Below are 13,069 nucleotides of genomic sequence, written 5' to 3' on the forward strand. Positions count from 1 at the left end.
GCAATAACTTCATGCCTGTGCCACTCCATAGACACTCTGTTAGAGCACCTCTCTGGCTTTGGACATGTAAGGAGCTGTGACATGAGAGTGCTTCCCCGCTACAAGGGCATTTTTTCATTTAATGAGGATTGGAAGTAGAGGCCCTACACAAAACGTTGCGTAAAAATAATATTTCTCATTGTCATCCCTTTTAATGAGAGTTGACATAATTACTAGGACCATTTCTTTTCTAATTAGCACACTTCCAGCAACGTCGGAGCTAGCGGCCAGGCAAAAAGGAAATCAGACAGGCATGCTGAATGGGAAACAAAAAGAAGTCCGTCCAACATAATTAGGTGAGACAATGCCTCAGACTGTTCCCGGCTGGAGATGTCGCAGGGGCTCTGGCCGCGCTGGGGAGCGCTCACTCTCCACAAGTTACACATCTCCACAGGCCGCTAATAAGCCCCTAATTGTCTTTCCGAGTCACACGGACAGAGGCAGCCACTGCCCAAGTGGCTGCACCCCCTGCCTCTCACACGTACCCAGCTTCACCTCTTGCAAAATACTGATTATTTATATAATTTCCCCGTTCCCAGACAGCGTGTGTGTTTTCCTGTGTGTGCTGGAGATTCCTGTGATGGGTTGGGTGTGGGGAGTGGAAGTACAGCATGGCCTGATGGGCAGGAATGTAAGTTGGTGGAGGAGGGCAAGCTACTTATTTTACCCCCACTGCATCAGGGTTTATTATAGTCTCCTGTAGTCTGTTTAATTTATCTGCTCTAGTCTAGTGTACAGTGTTTATTTTCTGTCAAATGTAACCACTACTGTACCTTATAACACAAGTTTTACATCATTTTTAAAAAAAAAGTGAGTATGTAGCTCAGATAGTGTAGAGCTGACTGGTTGACATGGCCTATTGCTGTGTTGGCTGGTTAACACTTGTTGATATTGACTGATGTACATTGATCAGTCTACTGAGTGTTGACACAGTAAGTGACCTGGCGTTCACAATATGGTGCAATCACTGGTGGCTGTATCTCATGCGAGGCTTCCGGTCCGTTGGATGCTCCTCGAGAAACGGGTCATTCCCCATGGAGGGGTCGTCTATTCAGAGAGAACAAACTCCTCCATCCGTCAACAATACATCGCCCTGACCTCACCGAGCCTCACTGCCCCGACAAACGTCAATTCGATGTTCCCTCAGGCCTTTAATTAGCTGTCAATTAGTGCAAATTAATCAACTCCTCGCCTAGTTAAGCAATGCCGGCAGGCAGCTCCCAAACACGCAATTGTAGAGGAGCCATGAGAACTGGAACTAGCAAACTCACTTTGCATCAGGGGGTCATCAAGCCCTCGGCAGCGCTTTGGGGAAAGAAAAAAAGCAGACCCTCTTGCAGTGTTTTAGTTTTCCCCTGACTCGGCACAAGATGTGTGCTGTCATCAGTACTGGCTCACTGTTTCAACACAGCTATAGAGTTAGGGGCCCAGGCTTGATTCAGCACTATAACAGGCTGAATCACAAAATGTGTTGGATTTTCCTGCTGGCAGTCTTAGAGTAGACAAATGCTGCTTTCATTCATAACTGCTGCACAGTATAGTGCGACTGCAGATGTGTGCTTGGGGAGCGTCGGTGATCCTTCATTTTGATTGCATAGTATGAAATATCAAGCTCAAGCAATCTGCAGGGGTTGGGCTAATGCATAGTTATGTTACTGATACAGCCCATCACATAGCCCATTATCTAGTGACCTTCCTGTGGATTGAAAGTTATTTACTTATTCATTATTACAAATAGACTTCAAGCCTTTCCAATCAAAATGACTGCAGACTGAAGACTCAACTGGTATTTATTCAAAGGGGGAGGTTTTAATTTGCAACATTTAGATGCCTGGTGAAATGGGAAGATGCAGTTAAACACCCTCTGCTTTGACCTCTAGCCTATAGAGGTCAGTACTTCTTTTTTTTGACCGCAGGACATCAGTTTGTCGAACACACTAGATAATCATGTTTGGAATGGATATGTAATGTGTTTTAAAGCTAAAGCCCACATTTGTTTATTTATTCCACTTTTCAGCCTTATATCATCCTCAGGCCATCCACTTGAGTTGGGATCTTGAACTATAGATGTGTTTCTCATACCATTGTTTGAGGGCAATCTGGTTTACACAACATGACAACTCGCCCACAGCAAGATGGAAACAGGGGGAAACAACAGATAAACACATTTTTGCAACAGCTGTTTGTTTGCCATTTAATCTGCAGCCTTTGGATGTTGTGGTCTTTGATGGGAAACCCAATATACACGAATGAGTGAACTAAAACTGCCTTTAATCTAGAACCCTATTAGACCGTTCGCTCATCTGCATGTAAATCAGGGTGGAGTCATTTTGATATGGAGATGGGTTATTAAAAGCCTAGTGAGAAAGAGAGGGTCTCCAGCAACAATAAACAACAAAGCCGTGATAGATTGCAACAGAAGTGGTGGTGGAGTGAGGGCAGGAACCCGCGGTGTAATTGACAGGTCATCCTGACTCACGGTTCCATGTGAATAGATGGGTTCATCTCTACTGGCTGATGCGTCATTAGCATATTCCCGATAACATTGATTTCTTCATTACCCGTAATGAAATTTTGACTTAATAGCCCCCTAATTAGTTTCAACTGGTCAACGAGTAATTGTGGCGGTAATATTTTTCTCCCTCTTAATCTGTGGCTCAATTTTTACTGTTTAATGTAAAATATGATTTTGCTGAACAGATTCGTTTTTAGGTCTGGGCTATAGTTTACAATATTTATTTTGTTTTAACTTCTGTGTTTCTCACCCTATCGACTGGATCAGATATGAACGAAATCTAAATGGTCTGTAGATGAACTCAACTACAAAATAGGATGTCAGTATTGCCATTTCACCAGAAGTATGCATTCTGGCGCACAAATTGCAATACCCTAATTGCTAGGCCTATTTATCTACATCGAAAGGGTGTTTTCTTCAAATGTGTAAGATGTAGTCCTATATAGGCTAATATCTTATATGAACCTCAATGTAGCCATGGATATGTCGTTATTAGCATGACACAAAACAGATACAGTCTGTAATGTCTTGCTTATAAATCTGATAACCCACACCAGGCATCAACGGGATTATGTCTCTGTCAATAGTCATGGCTGGACATCATACGTAAATTTCACATCCAACAATAACAAGTTCCCATAGAATCAGCATGTAATTTCTTGTTGTGGAATAACTAAGTAGGCATACTAATTGTCCATTGTGTTTCATTGGCTAAAACCTTGTCAGTCACGTGATTTTAGATTTTTATCAACTGTTTTTGCCACGCGCCAACGTTGCTTCCTTCCTCTGGCCCGCCTGACCCTCTGCCGGTCCCCTATAAACCAGGACAGGTATTCATCTGTTACCACATGACACTTAGATAAGATCTGAGTTTGCTTTGTCCCCCTCAAATAGTTTCAGTCCATAAATGATCTTGGTGTAATTATCTGTGCAGATGTCCAAATTGTGCCACACACATCTCAAAACTCATCCAGTCTCTATGCGTAAAATGGTTGTATTAATTTCTTGACCCATGGAGCTGTTCACAAGTAGGCCTAATCGTAAATTATTTGTGTCCAAGGCAGTATTGACAAAAGAAGGCTGCCATATCTAAATATTTTCCAAATTGTAGTTTACATTTGAACATTATTCTGGTACTCTGCAACTGCCCAATAGAATGTGATTAAACGTGTCAAACTATTTAATTATTTATTCATTATATTCAAAACTAACCAAGTATAGGCTACTTTGTAAATTGCACCAAATGTAGGCCTTATTGTTATTTTATTTCGCGGAAAAGACTCCTGATATTTAGGATGAAGAAGTATATTGGAAGTATAAAAGGGTGGCTATATCTAATTCCTTGATGAACATTTTAAATTATAAGAAAAACGTCAATTTAATTTATACCAAATCAATGTTTTTCAAATAGGCAAATTCGATAAGATATAGGAAAAAAAATTCGAAATAGATCATTTTTACATTAAAATACAATAGGCTATATGTTCTCCCCATTAAAATATGAAACATAAACTGACTATCTAAACTAAGCGACTTGTGCATATAGAAAGATAAACTACAAAGCCTCCACACAGAGTTAAATTGTTTAGGATTGCAACGGGGATTAAAATGTGGATAGGATAAAACCCATTAGCAAGACAAATAGGGCCTAAAGAAAATTATGTAACACATTAAACATCCGATAAAATGGTGCAATGTTTGATAATGGTAATCATCTTTATTAATGTAATTGCACTTTATGAACATGCTTGGCATGCTCCCCAAATGACCCCATGCATCAATAACTATCCTTTTCTATACGATTAAGAGTGATATAGGCTAGGCCTAATGCTGTTTTTGTTCGCATTAATTCATTTGTGAACGTTGTTTAGTAAATAGCTTCTAATGCCTACACGTTGGTAGCCCAGATTCTTTCCTAATTTTCCATTTATTTTGCGAAATGTCCATCTCCATTAATCTGTCTTGTATGCTGCTGTGAGATCAGTCTCTAGCGAGGCAGAGATGTGTTTTCGCGTCCAGCTGTCGTTATGGAGAGGCTTTGATGTCCATGTGATGGTTTCCTTGCCTCGGATCAATTATCCGTTCATGTGTGAGGCAAGGGATGGACATAGTGATCATAGAAGATGGAAATAGCACTAGAAGAGGCGGCAGTTAGCCTAGTGGTTAGAGCATTGGGTAACCGAAAGGTTGCTAGATCGAATCCCCGAGCTGACAAGGTAAGAATCTGTCGTTCTGCCTCTGAACAAGGCAGTTAACCCACTGGTCCTAGGCCGTCATTGTAAATAATAATTCATTCTTAACTGATTTGCCTAGTTAAATATAGGTTAAAAAAAGATGGACTGCGTTTTATTTTTATGAAACTAAACTATTTTTATGGTAACTAAATCCAGGCCCGGATTCATTCAATCCGCCTCATATAGTTTTAATTCTGCATGGCATTATAATATCGAGATCACGTTTAAATACCAGAATAATTTTTATAGTCAATATAAATCAAATCAAATCAAATCAAATTTTATTTGTCACATACACATGGTTAGCAGATGTTAATGCGAGTGTAGCGAAATGCTTGTGCTTCTAGTTCCGACAATGCAGTAATAACCAACAAGTAATCTAACTAACAATTCCAAAAAAACTACTGTCTTATACACAGTGTAAGGGGATAAGGAATATGTACATAAGGATATATGAATGAGTGATGGTACAAAGCAGCATAGGCAATATACAGTAGATGATATCGAGTACAGTATAACATATGAGATGAGTATGTAAACAAAGTGGCATAGTTAAAGTGGCTAGTGATACATGTATTACATAAGGATGCAGTCGATGATATAGAGTACAGTATATACATATGCATATGAGATGAATAATGTAGGGTAAGTAACATTATATAAGGTAGCATTGTTTAAAGTGGCTAGTGATATATTTACATAATTTCCCATCAATTCCCATTATTAAGTGGCTAGAGTTGATATACAGTATAAACGAGTACACACGCTAGCCTACAAACGAAAAACATTTCAAAAGGCCTGTGGCTGCATTGATGCAATTGTTTTCAATAAATTGGATGAATAGCATGGCTTTAACTACGTGCACCTGTTTCATTATCTTTATCCGCAGGCGTTTTGGGTATCCTCACACTCTCGGTTTTGTGCCCATAGCCTTAATATATCAGTTCTTAGCGAATAAACCATTTCCAAAGGCGCGTAATGCTTGATGCGCAGGAATCCCGAAAAATCCCTAGTAGTTGATTGGCTGCTGGGCTCTGACTCTTGTTGGTGTGGACCTGTTTGATAAAAGAACCATTTTCAAGAGTCTGGAGTGATACATAGTGGTTCGTGCACTGGGGACCAACCTGTGAGCCGCTAAAAATAGGGAATACTATCGAAGACACCATGACAGGTAAACAAGGAGCTGTGCTATCTGAAACGCTGAATATATCCAAAACGTCCTCTCTCGGTGCTAACGGAGGTAACAGCCTGCACCAACAATCAAAGAACAGCGCCACGCACCCTCCCAGATGCACGGGATTCGGGATCCAGGAGATTTTAGGGCTGAATAAAGACTCTTCGGCGGTCCCGAGGAGCACCCTGCAGTCTCTGCCATCTGGGGCGCACCTGCTTGCCGCCAGGTCAATGCTTGGTACCGCTGGTGTCGGAGTTGGGATGGGATTAATCGGGCCTGGAGGGATTCCGTCGTTCTACAGCCAACCAGCGTTTTTGGAGGTCCTGCAGGACTCGCAGAACGTTCACTTGCAGCCCCACAATAGAACTGTGGGACCCCTGGACCACAGCCAGTCCGCCAGTTCGGGTAGGAATTTCAGTCGTTGTCATTAGCCTGAAATAAGGACTTAAAATATATGCTTGTATTTATTCGAATAATAATTGTAATATTATTATTAGGCTGAACTATAAAGGGACAATGGATAACCATTGGCTAATAATAATATAAAATAATAGCAATAGGCTACTTATGTCAGTAAGTAGACCGTCATTGTAAATAAGAATTTGTTCTTAACTGACTTGCCTAGTTAAATAAAGGTAAAGTAAATAAAACATAGTTTAAAAATATATAACAGTAACAAAATAAAACGATAACATTTGTGTTGGAGAAATTGTACTTAATGTCATCACTAACAATTGTGATAACACATTGGAAATGATCTAATGTCTCAAACGAGTCATTCACGTTGTCACGTTTTCTAATATTCACAGACTCGGAAGATTTTTCGTCAAACGAACGAAAACTCTCAAAGACCTCATTAAGCCAGAGCAAGAAACGGAAGAAAAGACGGCACCGGTAAACGTTGCATTCCAACACATGATATTATTGTTTTATCAGAATGCTAATAACTTGTTCAATTTCTGAAGCTCGCATGTTTCATAATTTTTGGTGTGGCCTAACACTCCTTTTTAATATTACATTGTTTAGGCATTTTGAACTGTCTTAATTCAACACAAGATTAGACTAGGATATAATTTGATATAGTAGCCTGTGCTAATTACTGAGATGATTTACAGGTTGTCAGTGGCCATTAGGCTATCAATAACCGTATATACCTAACAAACATGGAATTAAATTGAATAGGGTCTAGGCCTATATGTTTGAAATTCAAGTTAATTAAACGCAATTAGGCAACGCATTGCCTTATTTCCCAATAGCCCTTGGTTTCAAATGTTTGACATGTTTCATAGCAAATACATCATATTTACACCTCGTATTTTATTTCAAGTGTGAATTTACAGGCTAGCCTACTCTAACATGTCCGTCTTTTTTCATATATTCTTATGTATATTTGTTTTGGGGTGTGAAAGCTTTGGCCTATTTTAACCATCGAGTGTAGGCCTACAAGTAGGCTATGTCAAAACCTTTCATAGAGATAGGCGTAGTCTGTGAATACTCTTATTCAATAAGGGTGATCAGACATTGAAATGGAAAAATATGATTTCCTTTATACCAGCATATATCCCTATAAAGGAATAGACCCCGCAAAAAAAAATTTTGCTAACCTTTTTAATTAATCCACTTATTTTTGTAGCCTACTCACTGAATGCATGTTTATAGTCCTACACATTGGCTTCTGGGATACATCCACTGCCTCAAATAGGCTACTGAATAGGCCTTTTTAAAATGATTGTAAACAAATAATAAGAGAAGAAATAATCAAATTTAGCAGCTGCTTTTGGAGGCCATGTGAGTTAGTCTACTGTAGGTCTATTTCTCAAATGCACCATTGTTGTTAATGTACCTAAGATGAAATGCATACAGACACCTTGGATAGATAAGATGTAATGGAATGCATTGCCACCATACAAATGAAGGTGTGCATTTGTACATCTGATCTGTTTGAAATAAATAATAGCCAACCGAGCTTGCCTATTAGTCGCCTTTCGAACATTTTTCAATGTCCACAATTTACACATATTTCATATTTCTACAGAACCATATTCACATCTTACCAGCTCGAGGAGTTGGAGAAGGCCTTTAACGAAGCCCACTACCCTGATGTGTATGCACGGGAGATGCTGGCTATGAAAACAGAGCTTCCTGAGGACAGAATACAGGTATGACTACAGGTTATAGCCTATTGTTGGCACTGTTGTTATTGTATCATGTCAGGGGAAATGTATTTTGTAACTGCAGTTCTTCCTCCCCTAAATAGCATTTAAATGTCTCAAAACAGCATTCTTCCTGTTAATAATATTTTTTATTTGATTGGAATATCATGTCAAATATAGTTATTTTTTATATAATTCGCATTGTCCCTTGCAAGAAACTCAAATGTACTTATTATGTTACTCTCCAAAATATTCCCTATAGGAGAACCTGTGCTAATTGTAAAATGTATTTCTCCAATGAGATGTGATTATCAGTGACACATTAGTTTTTCTAAACACATTTTTGTGCATTTATTTTGGAGCAAGCACTACTAAAGGGATACTTTAGGATTTTGTAAATTAAGCCCTTTATCTACTTCCCCTGAGTCAGATGAACTGGTGGATACAGTTTTTATGTCTCTGCATGTAGTTTGAAGGTAAATTGCTAACTGGCGTTAGTGCAATGACAATTGATAACTAGCGTTAGTGCAATGACAATTGATAACTAGCGTTAGTGCAATGACAATTGATAACTAACGTTAGCGAATGCTAGTGGATATCAAATACTTTCAGTCACTGCGCTAACGCTAGTTATCAATTGTCATTGCACTAACGCTAGTTAGCAATGGCTTGCGAAACTACCTCTAACTTCCTTCATACTGGATGGCGAGACATCAAAATGTTATCCATGAGTTCATCTGACTCTGGGCAAGTAAATAAAGGTACAACATTCATTGTCATAATCCCGAAGTAGCCCTTTAAACCACCACTGACACCTGCCACTGTACATTGGGACCATAATCTGCGTTTGATATGTATTATAATAATTCAGATACGGTCTCTTACAAACAATTTCAGTCATTCATAAAGAAGGCCTATGGTATCAGGTGGTTTTTGCGTCCCCGGCCAGAATAAAGGACATTGGTACCTGAATAGGTTTATGCAGTGTAGACCTATAGGCAGGTCTACCTTGAGGTATAATTTGACATTTAAATAGCCTGGGCCCAGGTTATAAAGCAGGCGTCTAATAACCAATGAATGGCGTGGAAAATGAAAAGTGAAGTGATATAGGCTTACTCTGCACTTGACGAAATAGTTAGCTCCTTAATGTTTTAAGGAGGAGGCAAGTGAGCCCACATAAATCGAACAATAATGCCTCTCTACCTGTCTGAACAAAGACACCTCTAGTAGCATCCTCGCCAGATAATCTCTCATTAGGTGTAGTTGGATGTGAAACAATTTGTTCTCGGACAGGAGCACTAACGACCTAATCAAGCTATCAAGGCAGAAGAAGATTGCGGTGTGACCTGGACCATCCATCTGCCCGAGCGGCGTTTAATTTCGTTCTCATTATGGCTCTTCGCCGCGAATAAATAATATGGAAAAAAAACTGTATTCCAATCCTAAATAAAATTAACATCCAATTTTCTCATACAGTCTAATTAGTTGAATCAGATGAGCATGCCTTGTTCCGGGGGGAAGCTGGCTCGAGACGCGGGGAGTTCAAATGATATAACTACATTGAATTTATTAGCACGGGTCAATAGTGCCGCTCCCCGGAGTCCCGCTCGTTTAATTTCCCGTGATATTTGCCCGCCTGTCCACCATCGATTGAGCTTGAAATTAACTTAGTTTTCAATCAGTCTTGGCGTGCCCTAGGGGTCGCTTCTGCTCGCAGCTTTCCCCTCAGCTTCCTTTGAGGGCCAGAGAAGCAATTTCTTATAAAAAAAAGTATATTGTATGAAATAAGGGCTATCATTAGAATGAACAGAAAAAGGTTTGAAATTGTTTTGTTAATTTTCAATTTCATGTCTGGTTCCCCTCCACATTCGAGACATCTCTGTGCTTGCCCCTCCTCTTTTATTTTTTTGCACTTTACACACAGCCATCAGATGTGGCCAAGTAGGCTGTTTAACAGCTCTGTGTTGTGCTATGAAATCAATTTGGCCTCTCACTGAGCTGACAGATAGCATGGGGCCCCAACCAGTGGTCATGGAGTTCCACATTTGACATTTGGCATTGAATATCCATCCAGACTACCTCAGACTGGGTGGAGATAGCCAAACATTGCATAAGGGGTCTTACAGAGATCTCAAAACAACACAACACAAGACTGAAATGACTGTAATAAAATGAAATAAAACCAGATTTAGTTATGTTGTTTTCACAAATTATAGAACAGAATTGGCATGAAGGGCCATTGGGTCTTTATTTGGAATCTCATTAGCGCTTCCAAAAGCAGCAGCTGGCGTCCACAAAAAAAACACAAAACAAGTAACAAACACTGATACATTGATAGACAAGGACAGTCACACAAATGTAGAATACAACAACCAATAAAACAACAAAAATGATACAAACAATTTTTCAAGAGTTGGAACACTGTGGCGCAATGTGATGGTAGTGCTAAAGCCTTTTAAGGTGGTGGTGTCTGTCAGAAGACTCATTGATGCTGCTAGTGTCAGTGTGTCTGAATATTGCTAGATTCAGTGTTGATAGGTGGTACTTAATGACTCCTCCTGGGTTAAAGGTCTGGTTCCAGAACCGCAGGGCCAAATGGAGGAAGAGGGAGAAGTGCTGGGGACGCAGCAGTGTGATGGCAGAGTATGGGCTGTATGGCGCCATGGTCCGTCACTCCATCCCCCTACCGGATTCCATCCTCAAGTCTGCCAAGGATGGCATCATGGACTCCTGTGCCCCATGGCTGCTTGGTATGAGACTAATGTTCAATCTACAGCAGGTTTCATCCTCCATGCTTTGAATTAATTCTTGCTCTCATATATTCTCTACATTCTACTTTTCTACTTGTGATGGTGGGGTGTGTTCCTCGACATTCAGGGCAGAGGGCAAATACTTTATTCTTGGTTTCATCCTTTCATCAAATGGCTCTGAAATTATCAAGATATCATCATTTATATTTGGTAGGCTTACTTCTTGCGTAGTGGGGGAAAAAACTATACAGCAAGTATTGACTATTGGTCTACATTTATTATGCATCCTCAATTTGAAGATCATATTCCTATAGCTAAATCAGAACTATTTCTTTGTTTAATATTTTCAGTTGAAGATGGCTTTCCAATCAGCAGACGCTTTTCTAAATCCGAATACCCCCAATTCTTTACAGGGATGCACAAAAAGTCCATGGAGACCACGGTCGTCCAGCCAACAGGGAAGTTCGACATTCCCCAGCAGCCAGCCATTCAGAGAGGAGAAGAATGTGACATGGAGGAGAAGAGGCCGGAGGGCAAGTCACCCATCTCCAAAGAGGAACTGAGGGAGAACAGCATCGCAGCACTCAGGGCAAAAGCACAGGAGCACAGTGCCAAGGTGCTCGGGACTGTTACATGTGAGAGACCAGAGAGCAAAGTGGAGAGACAGGCAGCAGAGGAAAAATCTAGTGACCCTTTGAGTCCAGTGGAAGAGCCCAAGAGTCCATAGACCCTCACTTTGTAAAGACTTTGCAGTTCTCTTGACTGTTCTCTAAACATCTGTATGGACTCAACTAGATCTATCAGTTTTATTCAGTGTTCCCTGAGGTTTTTACATGTTGAACTCATCCTAGATCTCTATTATGCTGTTTTAAAATGACCTTATTTAAACTGGTCTTCCTAGTGGAGAGATAAGATAACTGAATTTGTCTCTTATTGACTAAGAAAAACACCAATGCACTTTCTGTCTTTCTTACTCCCCGACATTCATACATATATGGTTGCTTATATATTGTTAAAACTTGTTTAATATGGGGGTTAACACTACATACATATGTATATTGCTGACAACCCCTATAACTAGAAGATACCCACTTTACTAATGTCTCTCATTGAATATTCTTAAACTACTCATTCAGTATGCAAAGTGTATACTTGTGTTTGTTAGAATGAGCCAATTAGGACTTTTGTTGATACATAAGTAGCCAATCTTTGAAAGTATACTGTATATTGAATTCACAGCATCCATAATATTGATGCTGACTGTGTTTCTTGTATAGTCGCTCCCTGAAGACTCATATTCAAGATTTTTCTTTGGGATGATGATGTATGAAAGGGAAAACAATTTTCTCTTAATTAAGAGGAACACAACAATTAAAAAGTTATCTTACCTTGTTATTATGCTGTATATAACAAAGATAAAGAAAGATAGCTCACAAAGGCACTGTTAAAACATACTGTTATGTGGTCTTTAAATGTTTGCGTTTTTGTTTCATAGTCTGAATAATATGCAATACAGAGTATAATTAGTTTTGTTGATGAGGTCTGTTGCTTTATTTAGTGTTTTACCTAAACACAAAGCCAAGTGGCCCACTACCTGGGCATACTTATGCTATTTGTGTGTTCAGTAAGTCCTGGACTGCTGTACCAGACAATGGACGCTCTAAAAACTACCAGAGTTCAAATCAAATCAAATTTTATTTGTCACAGCCAGTCACTTTGCCATGAAATGCTTGCCCTTCCCAAAGGTGCAGAGTTAATGCAAAAAATGTAATACAAAAATAGTAACAAAAGGGGAATAAAATACACAAAGATGAAGTTATATACAGAACCATATGCTCTAAGAACCATACATTTCTTAGAACTTGGCGAGAGCTTGACAAAATAATGGTATTTCCTTGGTATTTCAATACTTTAAAATAAAGTTTCCTAAAATTTCAAACATGGTTCCATTTAATTACATTTTTGGTAATGTTCTAGGAACGTTTTCCAACTGGTTTGACATTGGGAATGTAAGATATTTCACAGCAGTTTAGATGGTACAATGATTCTCTACACTATACATGCATGTTTTGTCTCATAAACTGAAATTATGCGAACTATTTGAATTTTAGCAACCAGGAAATGGCAGAGCGATTTCTGCATAGTGCATCTTTTAAGCATAACATTTCCAACTGTTTTTTTCTCATGGTTCTATTTAAAGACAT

General features: G+C 39.3%; 1 protein-coding gene across 1 annotated transcript; it reads left to right on the forward strand.

Moving 5' to 3' along the window:
• The first annotated feature begins 5,545 nt into the window (after positions 1 to 5,545).
• Positions 5,546 to 12,854, forward strand: LOC109903262 (visual system homeobox 2-like). Its single transcript, XM_031787559.1, has 5 exons — positions 5,546 to 6,367; positions 6,772 to 6,856; positions 7,998 to 8,121; positions 10,685 to 10,865; positions 11,279 to 12,854. The coding sequence occupies exons 1-5, from the start codon at positions 5,953 to 5,955 to the stop codon at positions 11,590 to 11,592; spliced, it is 1,119 nt and encodes a 372-aa protein (XP_031643419.1). The 5' UTR covers positions 5,546 to 5,952; the 3' UTR covers positions 11,593 to 12,854.
• Positions 12,855 to 13,069: the final 215 nt, after the last annotated feature.

The sequence above is a fragment of the Oncorhynchus kisutch genome, linkage group LG14 (assembly GCF_002021735.2).
Source record: "Oncorhynchus kisutch isolate 150728-3 linkage group LG14, Okis_V2, whole genome shotgun sequence".
Lineage (NCBI taxonomy): Eukaryota > Metazoa > Chordata > Actinopteri > Salmoniformes > Salmonidae > Oncorhynchus > Oncorhynchus kisutch.

Bases quoted from the DNA above. Each gene is read 5' to 3' on its own strand.
- LOC109903262 (XM_031787559.1), top strand. From the start codon at position 5,953: ATGACAGGTAAACAAGGAGCTGTGCTATCTGAAACGCTGAATATATCC. The intron at 6,857-7,997 runs GTAAACGTTGCA...ATATTTCTACAG, and splicing joins CGGAAGAAAAGACGGCACCG to AACCATATTCACATCTTACC. The intron at 10,866-11,278 runs GTATGAGACTAA...AATTCTTTACAG, and splicing joins CTGTGCCCCATGGCTGCTTG to GGATGCACAAAAAGTCCATG.